This window comes from Globicephala melas, chromosome 1, assembly GCF_963455315.2.
Source record: "Globicephala melas chromosome 1, mGloMel1.2, whole genome shotgun sequence".
Classification (NCBI taxonomy): domain Eukaryota; kingdom Metazoa; phylum Chordata; class Mammalia; order Artiodactyla; family Delphinidae; genus Globicephala; species Globicephala melas.
In genome coordinates this window covers 150177476-150190364 of record NC_083314.1, presented here as the reverse complement: position 1 = coordinate 150190364, position 12889 = coordinate 150177476, and the positions used below count along the sequence as shown (strand labels likewise).

The 12889-nt window shown below is 36.3% G+C and overlaps 1 protein-coding gene across 8 annotated transcripts in view; it reads left to right on the top strand.

The window, feature by feature from the left end:
• Positions 1-12889, top strand: part of MAST2 (microtubule associated serine/threonine kinase 2) — a 199598-nt gene that overhangs the window by 54393 nt on the left and 132316 nt on the right. The window contains exon 1 of one of the 8 annotated variants that reach the window (XM_060306029.2): positions 8043-8479. The exons of the other annotated variants lie outside the window; for them this stretch is intronic. Coding sequence (XP_060162012.1) covers positions 8441-8479 — 39 coding nt within the window. The 5' untranslated portion in view covers positions 8043-8440. Of the gene's footprint in view, positions 1-8042; positions 8480-12889 lie in introns of those variants that run through there. 8 annotated transcript variants of the gene reach the window in all.

Here is a 12889-nt window from a genome sequence, read left to right as displayed (position 1 = left end):
AAGACCTACAACTTTGTTCTTTCTTATAGTTGATTTGGCAATTCTAGGTCCTTTGCATTTCCATTTGAATTTTAGAATCAACTTGTAAATTTCTAAAAAAAAACCAAACAAAACAAAGTGAAACAAAACCCAAACCCCAAAAGCCCCAAAACCTGCTAGGATTTTGATTAGGACTGCATTGAATCTACAGATCAATTAGAAGAGAATTGACATCTTAACATTATTGAGTCTTGTGATCTATGAACACAGTATTTCCATTTATATAAATCTTCTTTGTTTCTGGGTAATGTTTTGCAGTTTTTGGTGTACAGGCCTTGTGCATCTCTTGTCAGATTTAGCCGTAAGTTTTTCGTATGTTTTTTTTTTTTTTTTTTGCGGTACGTGGGCCTCTCACTGTTGTGGCCCCTCCCGTTGCGGAGCACAGGCTCCGGACGCGCAGGCTCAGCGGCCGTGGCTCACGGGCCCAGCCGCTCCGCGGCATGTGGGATCTTCCCGGACCGGGACACGAACCCGTGTCCCCTGCATCGGCAGGCGGACTCTCAACCACTGCGCCACCAGGGAAGCCCCTTTTCGTATGTTTTGATGCTATTGTAAAATGTAATTGCTTTACAATTTTCAGTTTCTGATTGCTTGTTGTCAGTGTATAGAAATACAGTGGATTTCTCAATATTGATCATGTATCCTACAACCTTGTTAAACTCACTTTTCAGTTATAGTAGCTTTTTTTGTTCATTATGTTAGATTCTTTTGTGTAGATGATCATGTCATCTGTGAATAAAGATAGTTTTATTTTTTATCCTTTCCAAGTTAGATGCAGATCCCATTTATTTATTTTTTCTTTGCTTTATTGCAATGGCTAGAAGTGCCAGTGCAGTGTTGAATAGAAGTGATAAGCAGGCATTATTGCCTTGTTTCTTATCTTAGGAGGAAAGCTTTCAGTCTTTCACTGTTAAGTACAGTGCTAACTTTAGGTTTGTTGTAGATGCTCTCTATCAAGTTGAGGAAGTTCCCTTCTTTTCCCAGCTTGCTGAGAGTTTTAACAGGAATGGATGATGTATTTTGTCAAATGCTTTTTATGCATGTGTTGAGATGATAAGGTTTTTCTTTTTTAGTGTGGTAATCTGGAGACTTATATTGCTTTTTTTCATTGGTTGACTTTTAAATGTTAAGCCAACCTTGCATTCCTGGCATAAACCCCACTTGGTCACAATGTATTGTCTTTTTAATATATTGCTGGATATGATTTGCTAAATTATTACGTTTATTTTCATAAGGGATATATATGATCTGTAGTTTTCTTTTCTTGTAATGTCTTTTGCCTGGTTTTGGAGTCAAGATAATGCTGATATTATAGAATGTGTTGGTAAGTAGTCCCTCATTTTCAATATTTGGGAAGAGTTTTTGTAGAATTTGTTTTTTTAAATGCTTGGTAGAATTTAGTAGTGAAGCCACCTGGATCTGTACTTTTATTTGTAGGAATATTTTTAAACTAAAAGTTCAGTTGCTTTACTAGATATAGGGATATGTATATTCATACTTTCTATATTTCTTTTTTTTTTTTTGGCCATGCCATGCATCCTGTGGAATCTTAGTTTCCCAACCAGGCATTGAACCCGTGCCCCCTGCATTGGAAGTGCAGAGTCTTAACCACTGGACCACCAGGGAAGTCCCAATACTTTCTATATTTCTTGAGGGAAGTCCCAATACTTCCTATATTTCTTGAGGGAGATTTGGTATTTTATGTCCTTTAAGCAGTTTATCCATTTCATCTAAATTGTATAATTTATTGGTATCCAATTATAAATCTCTCATCCTGATCTTGGTAATTTTTTCCTTCATTTTTCTCTAACAGTCTGAATAGTGATTTATTCGTTTTCTCAAGATCTAGCTTTTGTTTAACTGATTTCTCTTATTACTGAATTTGTGTATGTATGTATGTCTATACGTATGTTTTCTACTCTATGCTCTCATCTTTATTAATTTTTTTCTCTGCTTACTCTGGATTTTATTTACTCTTTCTAGTTTCTTGAGGTGGAAGCTGAGGTCATTTCTTTTCTAATATAGGTGATTAGTGGTAAACATTTCTCTCTGTATACTAAAGCTTTAGCTATATCCTACACATCTTTGATGTGTGTTTTTTTATTTTCACTCAGTTCAAATTACTTTCTAGTTTTCTTTTTAATTTCTTTGAATGATGAGTTAGTCATGGGTATGTTATTTAGTTTTCAAATATTAGAGGATTTTTGCATATCTCTTTTGTTATTATTTTCTAGGTTATTTCCATTGTGGTCAGTCACATATATGACTTAAGTCTTAAAATTTATTGACTCATGTTTTATAGTGTTGAATATGGTCTACCTTGGTAAATGTTTGATGCGCACTTGAAAAGAATGTGTGTTCTGCCACTGTTGTGTTAGTGCTCTACAAATGTCATTTAAGTCACATTGGTTGATAGTGTTGTTCAGGGTTTTTTTGGTCCTTACTGATTTTTTGTCTGCTTTCTATATCAGTTGTTAAAGAGGGTTTTGGAATCTCAAGAGGGGCTGGAGGTCAATGCATATGCTGTCTGTTATGTTTTTATTTTTTAAATCATTGATTTTCTAGCTTTGATTTTACACTAACTTAATTACTTTGGGCAGTTTTCACAGAGAAAATCATTTTAATTTTAAGTCATCTAGTCCCTTTAAGGCAAGGGAGATATATATATTTTAGGAATTAGAATTTAGTGATAGGATTTCTAGTTTCTCTAAAAGCTTTGAATTATTTACGTCAGTGTTTGGATTGAAAGGAATCCTTTGTCTTGTGGCATGTCTGTTGGAATGTGAGTATGTATAGACTTTTAGTTTTATCCTTTAAAAAATAACAGGGAAAACAGAACTTCTAAAAGCGGAATACAAAGGAATACAGAAGTGATTTTCTGCTTTTGAAAATTGTAGGAAAGTTTTCTGTTTTGATTGTGTAAAATTTACATTGTAGTAAGCAAAAGACATAAAAATGATGTTAATTGATTTTCCGCTCTGTGATTGCTTATAACTTTTGCCTAGATTTTTTTTTTTTTTTTTTTTTTTTGCGGTACGTGGGCCTCTCACTGTTGTGGCCTCTCCCGTTGCGGAGCACAGGCTCTGGACGCGCAGGCTCAGCGGCCATGGCTCACGGGCCCAGCTGCTCCGCGGCATGTGGGATCTTCCCAGATAGGGGCACGAACCCATGTCCCCTGCATCAGCAGGCGGACTCTCAACCACTGCGCCACCAGGGAAGCCCCAGATTTTTTTAAATGACAGTAATTTTTGCAGTTTCAGCTCACTTTTTCCCCCCATTTGACCTCTTAATTTTCAGACCCACATGAAATAAATTACCTGCGCTGAGGGACTGAGACTGCTTCTGGCAAACACAATTCATGGACTGTTTTTCAAAAGGGGCACAAAACTCCAAACAGAAAGGTCCCTCAGATGTATGGGCATCTTGGGAACAAAATAAAGTGCATTTATAGGATACAGTAAAATGAAAATGTAGAAATCAAGCAAGTTTCAGCTGGTTTATTTAACTTTTTATTTTGAAATAATGACAGTGATTTCCTATAAGGTTTGAGTGGAGAATCTTAACTGTAAACCCATGCATATTGTAAAACAGGGGATATCAGTAAAATCATTCTTTTTACCTTGAGGAGCATATTTTTCCTGTATAAAAAGGCCTATTTTGAAGAAATTTTATTTGACTGAGTTTCCATTTAAGCAGCAAATTAAAAAGAATCCTTTGTTGAGGACCTATCATGAACCGAAGAGATTCCAGGTTCTGTGCTTTGTGTTGCATGCAGTGCTGCATGCCTGGTGGAGAAAGGTCTCCTCTGAGACTACCTTCAGGACTTGGGTTTTACAACAAGAGTTAATTTTCTTGTTGGGCTTACCTTGGCTTGTTTACCATATAAAGCTCCTTATAGCTTTCCACATTGGGTTAATCATAAGATATTTTACTCACATTCGGATAAATGAAAGGATGATATTTGTTGAGAACATGCATGGATGCAACCTATTCTGAGAATTTATGTATTTAATTTTATTTATTTCTGCAGATGTCCTAGTTTCTACCTAGTCATTGCCAAATGGTCTTTTTAACACCAAATTACTGTATAGTAGAGAAGTTGATGAAAATGTTCTATTCATCCTTCCTAGGACAGGAAACCTTCCTCCATTGTTCTATTTAGTTAAAGCTGCATGTTCTAGCAGAAACGTGAGTTCAAGTTCCTAGTATACAGTTTCTGAGCAGGTTATATCCCCTTCTTGGGTCCTAATTTATCCAGGAATAAAATAAGGGATATGGATTATATTATGACGACTGTTTATAAATCAACTTTATTTGAAGCAGGGTTCAATATGAACTGTTAGGGTAATTTTTCTTAGCAGTCCTTATGTCTAAGCCCTTCCATTCCTGGCCACTGTATTTACTAACCTCCCAATTATTCCTCCCCTTTTATGTTAGATACTATCGTCAGGCATAAGTCTTCCTACTCCTCCCAACTCCTACAGTTATCCACAGCGACTGTGTGGATCCTTCCACAGGGAAGGATCCTGGCATCACAGTTACTTAAATTAACTTCATCATCATCATCATTTATAGTCCACTTATGTACCCTCTTCAGGACTATACTCTGTGCCTTGGAATACCTACTAACGTCATAATGCTGGATAACCTCACCATGACCTGATAGATTTTCAGTTCCCTCATTTAATTATTCTTAGAGTATAACAGTGCTTAGGCTTATCAGCATCTCTATTAGATCATTCTAATTTCTTCCTGTCCTTTAATCTTTTAGCTTAGATTCTGTGGTCCATTAACTCTTTAGCTCTTCCGTCAGTGTCGTAAGTCTTTTGCCCCATTTTTTGTCCATCCATCTGGTAAATTCGTCTGGTAAAACGTTTGCCTTTGTGTTACTGTAGTTTACTGAAGAAAGCCACACATGGAGCAGATTGGTAGCTGGCCCTATAAAATTATGATGAATAATGTCTGTCAGTCAGTTCTCAACATTGCTTGCCAGTCCTTTTTCTTTAACTCATCTTCTTGTTCTCTACATTATCTCTTTCAGATTCTCTTTGCTTTTCTCAAATTTCCAATCTCTTTGCTGATTTCTTTCTTATTTCACAGAGAAAACAGCTATAATTTGGAAACTTTGTTAGCTTCTTTACCACTAAGATTAACAGATATTTTGTTACCTATACCTGCTTTTTCTTCTGTTACAATGGAAGAAATATTCCTCCTCCTATTTCTGTAAATGCCCTGAATCCTGTCCATTCCTTTTCAAGAATAACTTCTTTAAAGAGATTTGCCTGTGAAGGATAGAAAAGAGTTAAGTGGAAGGTGGAAGAGTTGTCAAGATCTGCCATCTTTATTTCCTCATTTCCTGCTCACTCACAGAAGCACTCTGTGAGAGGGCTTCTGCTCCTCTCACCTGTCTACCCCTGAAACTCTTCTTACAGAGGATACCAATGACTTCCAAGTCAGTAAATTCAGGGGTTTTCTTTAGAGATGGGTCTCTTGGCAGCATTTGTTACTGTTCAGCCCTCCCTGAACACTCTTTTCCTGGCTTCTTTGATAGCATTAGGAGTCTTGATTTTCCTCCCACCTCTCTGGTTACTCTTCTTCAGTCTCCTACAATTTAATCAGCATTTGTAAATATTATTTTACTATTAAAAATGAAAGTTTATTAGATTAGAGAGAAGAATGCAAAATTGGTATGAATTTTAAGAACAAAACATGAGGCTTTAAAGAAGCCAGCTTATGGCAGGAAATTTTGGGCAGGGTGCATTCTACACTGTCATTAGAAATATTGAAAAAGTTTAAGAAGCATTGGTATATGTTGTTTAAGTTATTCAACAGTCCGATAAGGTGTATGATTGTATTCCTGTTTAACCACAAAGAATATGAGATAGAGAAGAAGGAGGATGGTATGTATTCAGGAAGCAGTGCATTGTTCTTTCTCATTGGAAGGCTAAGGTTACAGCAAGGTAGTGGTGGAGATGAAATCTATTGTTCCTATATTGTAGCGTGCCTTGAATGCCAAGGGAAGGAGTTTGTTACTAATTTTTTGGTTAGTGAGGACTGGTTAAAGATTTTTAAGCTATGCATACTTTAGGTAACGGCCAAGGTCTGATAATCCTGTAAGGTTTGTTTCAGTGACCAGATGGCACTTGGCACTGGAAGCCTTTTTTGTAGATTTCCCAATGTAATGAATTGAGTCCTCTTTGTCATAATTCCCACGTTGTATCATAATTACTTGCTTATTTGGCTTCCCCATTGGACTTGAGCTCTTCTAGAATGGAATTATTAGTTTATGGGTAATGTTAAGCTTGGTAATCATTCCCTACTGCCCATCTCAATGCTTGGCATAATAAATGATTCCTGAATTAGTAAATGAATGAAGAGTTTGAATTTTGAATGTCTGGCCTGAACAGTTTATCAGAATTACACCATTTCTATTTCTACAGGGATAGATAGATTAGAGGCTCACTCCTACTTCCTCTCTGCTGATGTATGTGTTTTAGTTAATAAAATCTATTTTGATAGAGGCTCTGTAGCTTTAAAATCCTGTGACTTTGTAGATACTCATACAGTAGATAACACACCCTATGCAAATCAGCTGTCTGTTCAGGTCTTGTGTTTGTTTTCCCCATAGACATAATCCGTCCATTAGTTGTTTAAAGCAGCAGATGGAAGGAGTCCATGGAGATGTGGATTTATTAGCTCTCACAATGAAAGACCACACTGGTTGTGCTAAAGATTAGAAGGTTTTTGCTGAATGAAAGAGAGATGGATCCTGCTTTGTGTGCAGTTTTCAGCAGTGTGGCTAGCTCTTGTGACTAGAGTCAGTTGTAAGAAGACCAGAAAAAGATTTTGTAAATAGACCTTCCTTCAAGCCCCAGACTGTTTGGTGCAGCTGCCATAATTATAGGAGGGGCAGCCTTTTCTCCTTGTTAGGTGCAGACTGAATCTGTCCTATAGTTATTGCTATATTTACTCCTTAGAGAGTACAACAGCCTGATTCTGGGTGCTTTATATATAACTTTATTTGTCAAATTAGGAAATTTGGATTAATATCTTCTGAAATTCTTTGGAGAGTGAATAATTTGTGCATGTCCTATAGTTTGAAGAACAGTGATTGTGAATTGGTAGATAATGTATTTAACCCTCTTCCTAAGAATATAGTGCTGCCTTTGCTAACAGTTCTTTTGTGACTTACTAGAAAAATCACTAACTTGCCTTGGTTTTCTTTCCCCTGTGTTTACTAGGATTCTGGCAATTACTATAAAATTGGAAAGTTTGAAACATTGCTTATGGGATGTTTAAGTGACAAAATCACATCATGAGAGCTAACCTTTCACTCTCTCTCTCTCTCTCTCTCTCTCTCTCTATATATATATATGTATATGTTATAAATATATAAATTAAGAGTCTAGAAGCTGCTGTAAACTTGGCTGAAGTCTTGCTTTGAAAATGACAACCAGTGACCAAAGAAACGATTCTGAGATTATTAAAGTCTGGGTAAAACTAGACTTTTTCATGCTGTGCCCTTTTAGAAGTCTGATGGAATGGGGAGCTTTTCCTGTGACAGTACTATCAGCAATGAATAGATGAATGAATTCGTCCATGCTCAGAACTTACCAAACGTGTACAAGCCCCCTCCAGGACATAAAAGAACAGGGAAGCCGACCTTAGCAATGACCTAAGCTCCTGAAGAAAGAGGCTTTCGTGACTGTCCAAGAAGTGAAGACCAGCGTATCTAGAGATAAAGAAACAAAAGAGCCTGTCACAGTATTGAAAGAATCTGACATTTGCTTTGTCTATACAAAGGATGAAAGGAATTTTGCCGACTTAGTAAAAACAATAACTGGTTTTATATCAGCCTAAGCTTAAAATATAGCGCCAGAATAATGTGTTTTTCTCTGTATTTCTGAAGAATTATCTTTTTAAAAAATGTATGTGACGTGGTTTTGTTTTTGGAAAGGAAAACGTGACATGGATTTTATAAGCTTAGTAGCTGTAGGTGGAGACTCTCTTGTTTTGTTTGCCAAACCTTTTTAATAAGCAGCGAAGTCAGGATGTTAAAGATTGGAATTTTTTCCCGGGATCTTTGTCCTTTTCTTGGTACTTCAGATATTTTCAACCAAAGGGGTGTGTATGCAAGAGAAAAACAAATATGAAAAATTTCCCCCTTTTTTGATGGTGATTCAGATGAGATCTATCTGGACTGCTGTGAAGAAAGACGTGGCTCTGGTGTGAGGCAGTGATTGTGTGCTCACGCTGGACTGAGAGAGAGCTGGTTTAGTGGAGCAGTGGGCACAGCATGGAGAGCGGGCTTAATTGTTTCCCTCTTTACCCAGCGATATGCAAGTAGGCACTAGTGGTTGACTAACTGGAGAGTGGCTTTTTTTTTGGTCTGTTGTCTATTATGGATGATTCCAGTATTCTACAAAGGAGAGGGTTACAGGTGAGTAACAGAAAGCCTTTTTACTGATCTCCTTCCTCTTGCTGCCTATTGAAAATGTACTGAACAGATAGCTTAAATTTTATTTAATTCATTTGCGGCAGGGTAGAATGGTACTAAGTTCCTCTATATTATGTATAGTTATAATTAGAGAAATCATCTAAGACCTTTCTACTTTGATAGAAAAAACGTGCTGCTTGGGTTTACTTATATTATATTGAGTGGAGAATAAATCAGACCTACGCAGGATGCACACCTAATTTTGGACACCAGACATTATTGCTGACAGATTGTTTACAGTAAGCATATTCTGTTCTTGACCACTGTGCCTGTCTCCCAACCCATCCCTCCCTTAATTAATTCACATATATGTGTGACCCGACACATAGTTTTATGAACTTTTCTAAATTATCACTTTGCATACATACATACAATATAGCCATATGTGATGGCCATGTATCTGACACCTGTTTTGGAAGCCCTCTCCTCCTTAAGTCTTGGGTAATTTGGTACATGAAGAGGTAAGTAAAATATAACAATGAGGGGGAAATAGACTGGTAGACAACCTTCAACTGAGTTTTAATGAGTACCTTTAGCACTAAAAGAGTACATACTACAACTCTTTTAAATTTGATAATTAATTTTTTTATGCTTTGTAAAGTAGATCATCCTGACTTAATCTTATTAATAAAGAACAAACCAGCTTCATTTAGTTCATCATCGAACGTTTTAAAAGATTGACATAGTAAAGATTTCGGTATAAAACGCTGAGCTAATCAGTCAACCTGCGAAGTTCTTATCATGAAATATAGCTATTTCTCTTGTTTTTATTTTGTTTGTTTGACATTTGTAAAGCACTTTTTGACAAAGCACCTAGGGTCTTTTTAGTCATCCTGAATTAACATTGTTTTGGTTTCTTTAAAGTGCTCAGAAAGAAAATGTATAGGATTGGTAAAATTTAAACAAATGATATTTGTAGCTCTTCTTATTTGTGCTTCTAGTTAATGGCATTGAAAACATTCAGAGCCTACTGGGAGCACCCACTGCATCTTCAGCGGTTGTCCAGGATGACTGGGCTTTCAAAGTCAAAGCCTTATTTTAATTTCTTCTGTTAGTACAATTGGTTCCATGAGATTTGTCATTTGATTTCCTGGGAGTATTTTGTGAAATTGTTACAAAGTACTCAGAAGACCTCTGATAAATAGTGTTGTGTGTTCAAGTAGCTGTTAATAGAAAATGGCCGGCTCTGTAAGCACATTTAATTGCATTGCCTATTTATCTCTTTATTTCTCTTTAGTTTCCAGGATTCAGAAAGGGAATTCTATTTGTTGAATGGGAAATATTTTTAGTTATTGTGCCTGTTTTGTGCTAAATCAATTAAATATTTTCTCCCTAGTGACTGAGTCAGTCTCTAGTATCTACTACCCTGTTTACTGATGCCCCTTCCTTTCAAGTCTTTGTTTTTATCTAGCAGGAGTTCCAAATTGCCAGATTACATAGCACTGGAAAGTGTTTTCATACAGCCTCTTTTTTACACCCCATTTTTTTTTTTACTTTCAAGTTTATTCTCCAGAAGGCTGCATTGGAACATGCTGAAATAGAAGTAATGCTTGAAAAGCAGAAGTTTAGATTATTTGTTTTAAACAGGTAAATTGTTAACGTAAAACTTTGAAAGTTGGTTTTAGATTTGTGTACATAAACACAAAAGCTAAAGTGTACCCAGTAGTACAGATAATCTACTGGGTTACCTCAGATTAGAAGATGAAAATCCAAATGAATATCTGGGCCTTACTAATAGCTTTTTGGTGAATAAGTTAGACTTCCTAAAAGTTTTCCAGAAAATCAGCCGAGATACACCCTACTTTGATCACCCAGCTTTCTTTGCTAGGTTTCCTGGGAGGTATCAGTATAGTAAATAGTGCATTCATTGTGTGCCTGTTTTGTTTCCTATATTGTTAGACTATACATTATCTCAGTCAATCATTATGACATTGATGACAAGTAGGTGTTATCTGCATTTTCAGGTGTATCCATAGGTTGGATGGGTTTCAGAGTTGGGTAATCTAGAGTCTTTTGCTCAGCTTCTCAGCTTCTCTGCTTCTCTCTTTTTCAAACTGGCTTCCTACTTATTAGAAAAAGATCTGTAGTGGTTTCAACCTGCACATTCACACACTACAGCATCCCTGGGTCCTTTTAGACCTCTGGGAGATTCTGTGAGCATGTTTCCTTAAAACTGGAGGAGTCTCCATCCTGTGTAGGGATTGACGACATCATTTTACTTGTAGAGCAGTTGAGGTTTGGGTCTTCCATATGGTAAAAATTGGCTCTCATCCTACTGCTACTTTTGGAGCATCTGCAGTGTGAGATGAGACTGCAGTCCTTTGTGAATGGAAGAAGGTGCTTTTATATTTGCCCTATTTCCCAGTCAACTTTATGGGAGATTATTTTAATTTTGAAGGGTCACCTGACTACCATAAACAAACTGTTATTATCAACTCTCTTAGCGCCATCATTTCTACATTAAGTAAGTATTTGCCTATAAGGCAGACAAAGTAATTGGTCTTCATTGTATAGAGAGCCCAGATTCTGAACTGAGGATATGCTCTGCTGATAAAATTATTGCCTTCAGGCAAAAACTGTGCAATGTTTCTTTTCTGCTTTTCTGCCTTTTATGTTGAAAAGTGAAAGTGCTTAAAAGTGCCATCATTCAGGGGTACTTAATTATTGTTTTGGAGAACATATGACAGCACAGTGCCTACTGGGAAGTACTGTTGACAAAGCATTCTTGGGATTTTTTTTTTAATTTTGAAAATTATGACTATCCTAATAAATTATGATCACCATACAAGATGCAATTCAGGTTAGATTTTAGTCCTTAAAAACAAAATCTTGGGGACTTCCCTGGTGGTCCATTGGTTAAGACTCTGTGCTCCCAGTGCAGGGTCAGGGAACTAGATCACGCATGCTGCACGTTGCAGCCAAAATGCAAAAATAAATAAATAAAACAGAAAATTAAAAAAAAAAGGAATGTGTATATAATATTTATTAAAAACAAACTTCAAGAACCAGCTAGATTTCAAACATTCTTTTTGAAAGTTATTTCATTTTTAAAAAGATAACGACATATGTATAAGCATGTAACCTAATGATTTCCTCCTGATGCTCTAAATTTCATTTTTGTTTGTTTGTTTGTTTTTGTTTTTTAATTTTTAGCCACACCCCGAGGCATGTGGGATCTTAGTTCCCTGACCAGGGATAGGACCCGCGCCTTCTGCATTGGAAGGCAAAATCTGAACCATTGGACTGCCGGGGAAGTCCCTGTTATTCTTTTTGTGGGAAGTTTGATAAAATAAGAAAAATTGCAATTTGTACTCTTCAATTCTTAGCACCACTGAATATTTTCTTCTTCTCTCTCTTTTTTTTAACATCTTTATTGGAGTATAATTGCTTTACAGTGTTAGTTTCTGCTGTATAACAAAGTGAATCAGCTATATGTATACATATATCCCCATATCCTCTCCCTCTTGCATCTCCCTCCCACCCTCCCTATCCCACCCCTCTAGGTGGTCACAAAGCACCAAGCTGATGAATATTTCCTTCATGTCAGTAAATTAAATGGCTTTAAAAATTGAGTGATTTATCTGTATACTTCCTGTTTTTCCTCTGTGCTCTATAGTGTACTCCTATGTTACAGCCAAACCACATTTTTTTGGATTATTTTTTCCATATTCATTTATCTTCTCCAGAAGTTTCCCATTCTTGAATGTTGTTCTCTCCTTTCTTTACCTATCAACCTCTGGTCATCATCCCCATGTAGCAACTAATGTCATCATGGATAATTTCAACATCTTTGCAGAAAAGAATAATCGAAGCAGCTTCAGATCTTTAGAGTTCTCTTTGCTCTTTTTTAACAGCATATTTTCCCTAAGCAGTGCATATTTTTATAGGTGGAGTTGTTTCACCTAGAAATCTTACGATATTCTAAAATTACAACCCCTTATCATCTCTGAATTAAATTCTTGTATTCTCCTGTGTGAAGATCACAATTTGGAGGACTGTGAAATACTTCCTGTAGTTGTGTTTTATTTAACTACTTTTGGAGATTTTAAGAAAAATTGACCAATACAGGCCTCACCAATCCTTTCTCATTTTATATTTTGTAGCTTCATACATTTACTGTATTTTATCATTTCTAAGGCTCTCATCTTTTTACTTTTTAACAGCTCTGAAGTTATAGTATGTTACTTTTGATGGTGTGTTATACTTTAACTGGCAGTGGTTATTTTGTTTTGCTTACAATTTTTTTTCTAATACCTAAAATAATGACATCCCTTGAAATTAGTAGTTTTTTCAGACTTGATGAAATATATTACCTTACTGGCCTCTGAAAGTGTTTGAGTTTGCAATATATAT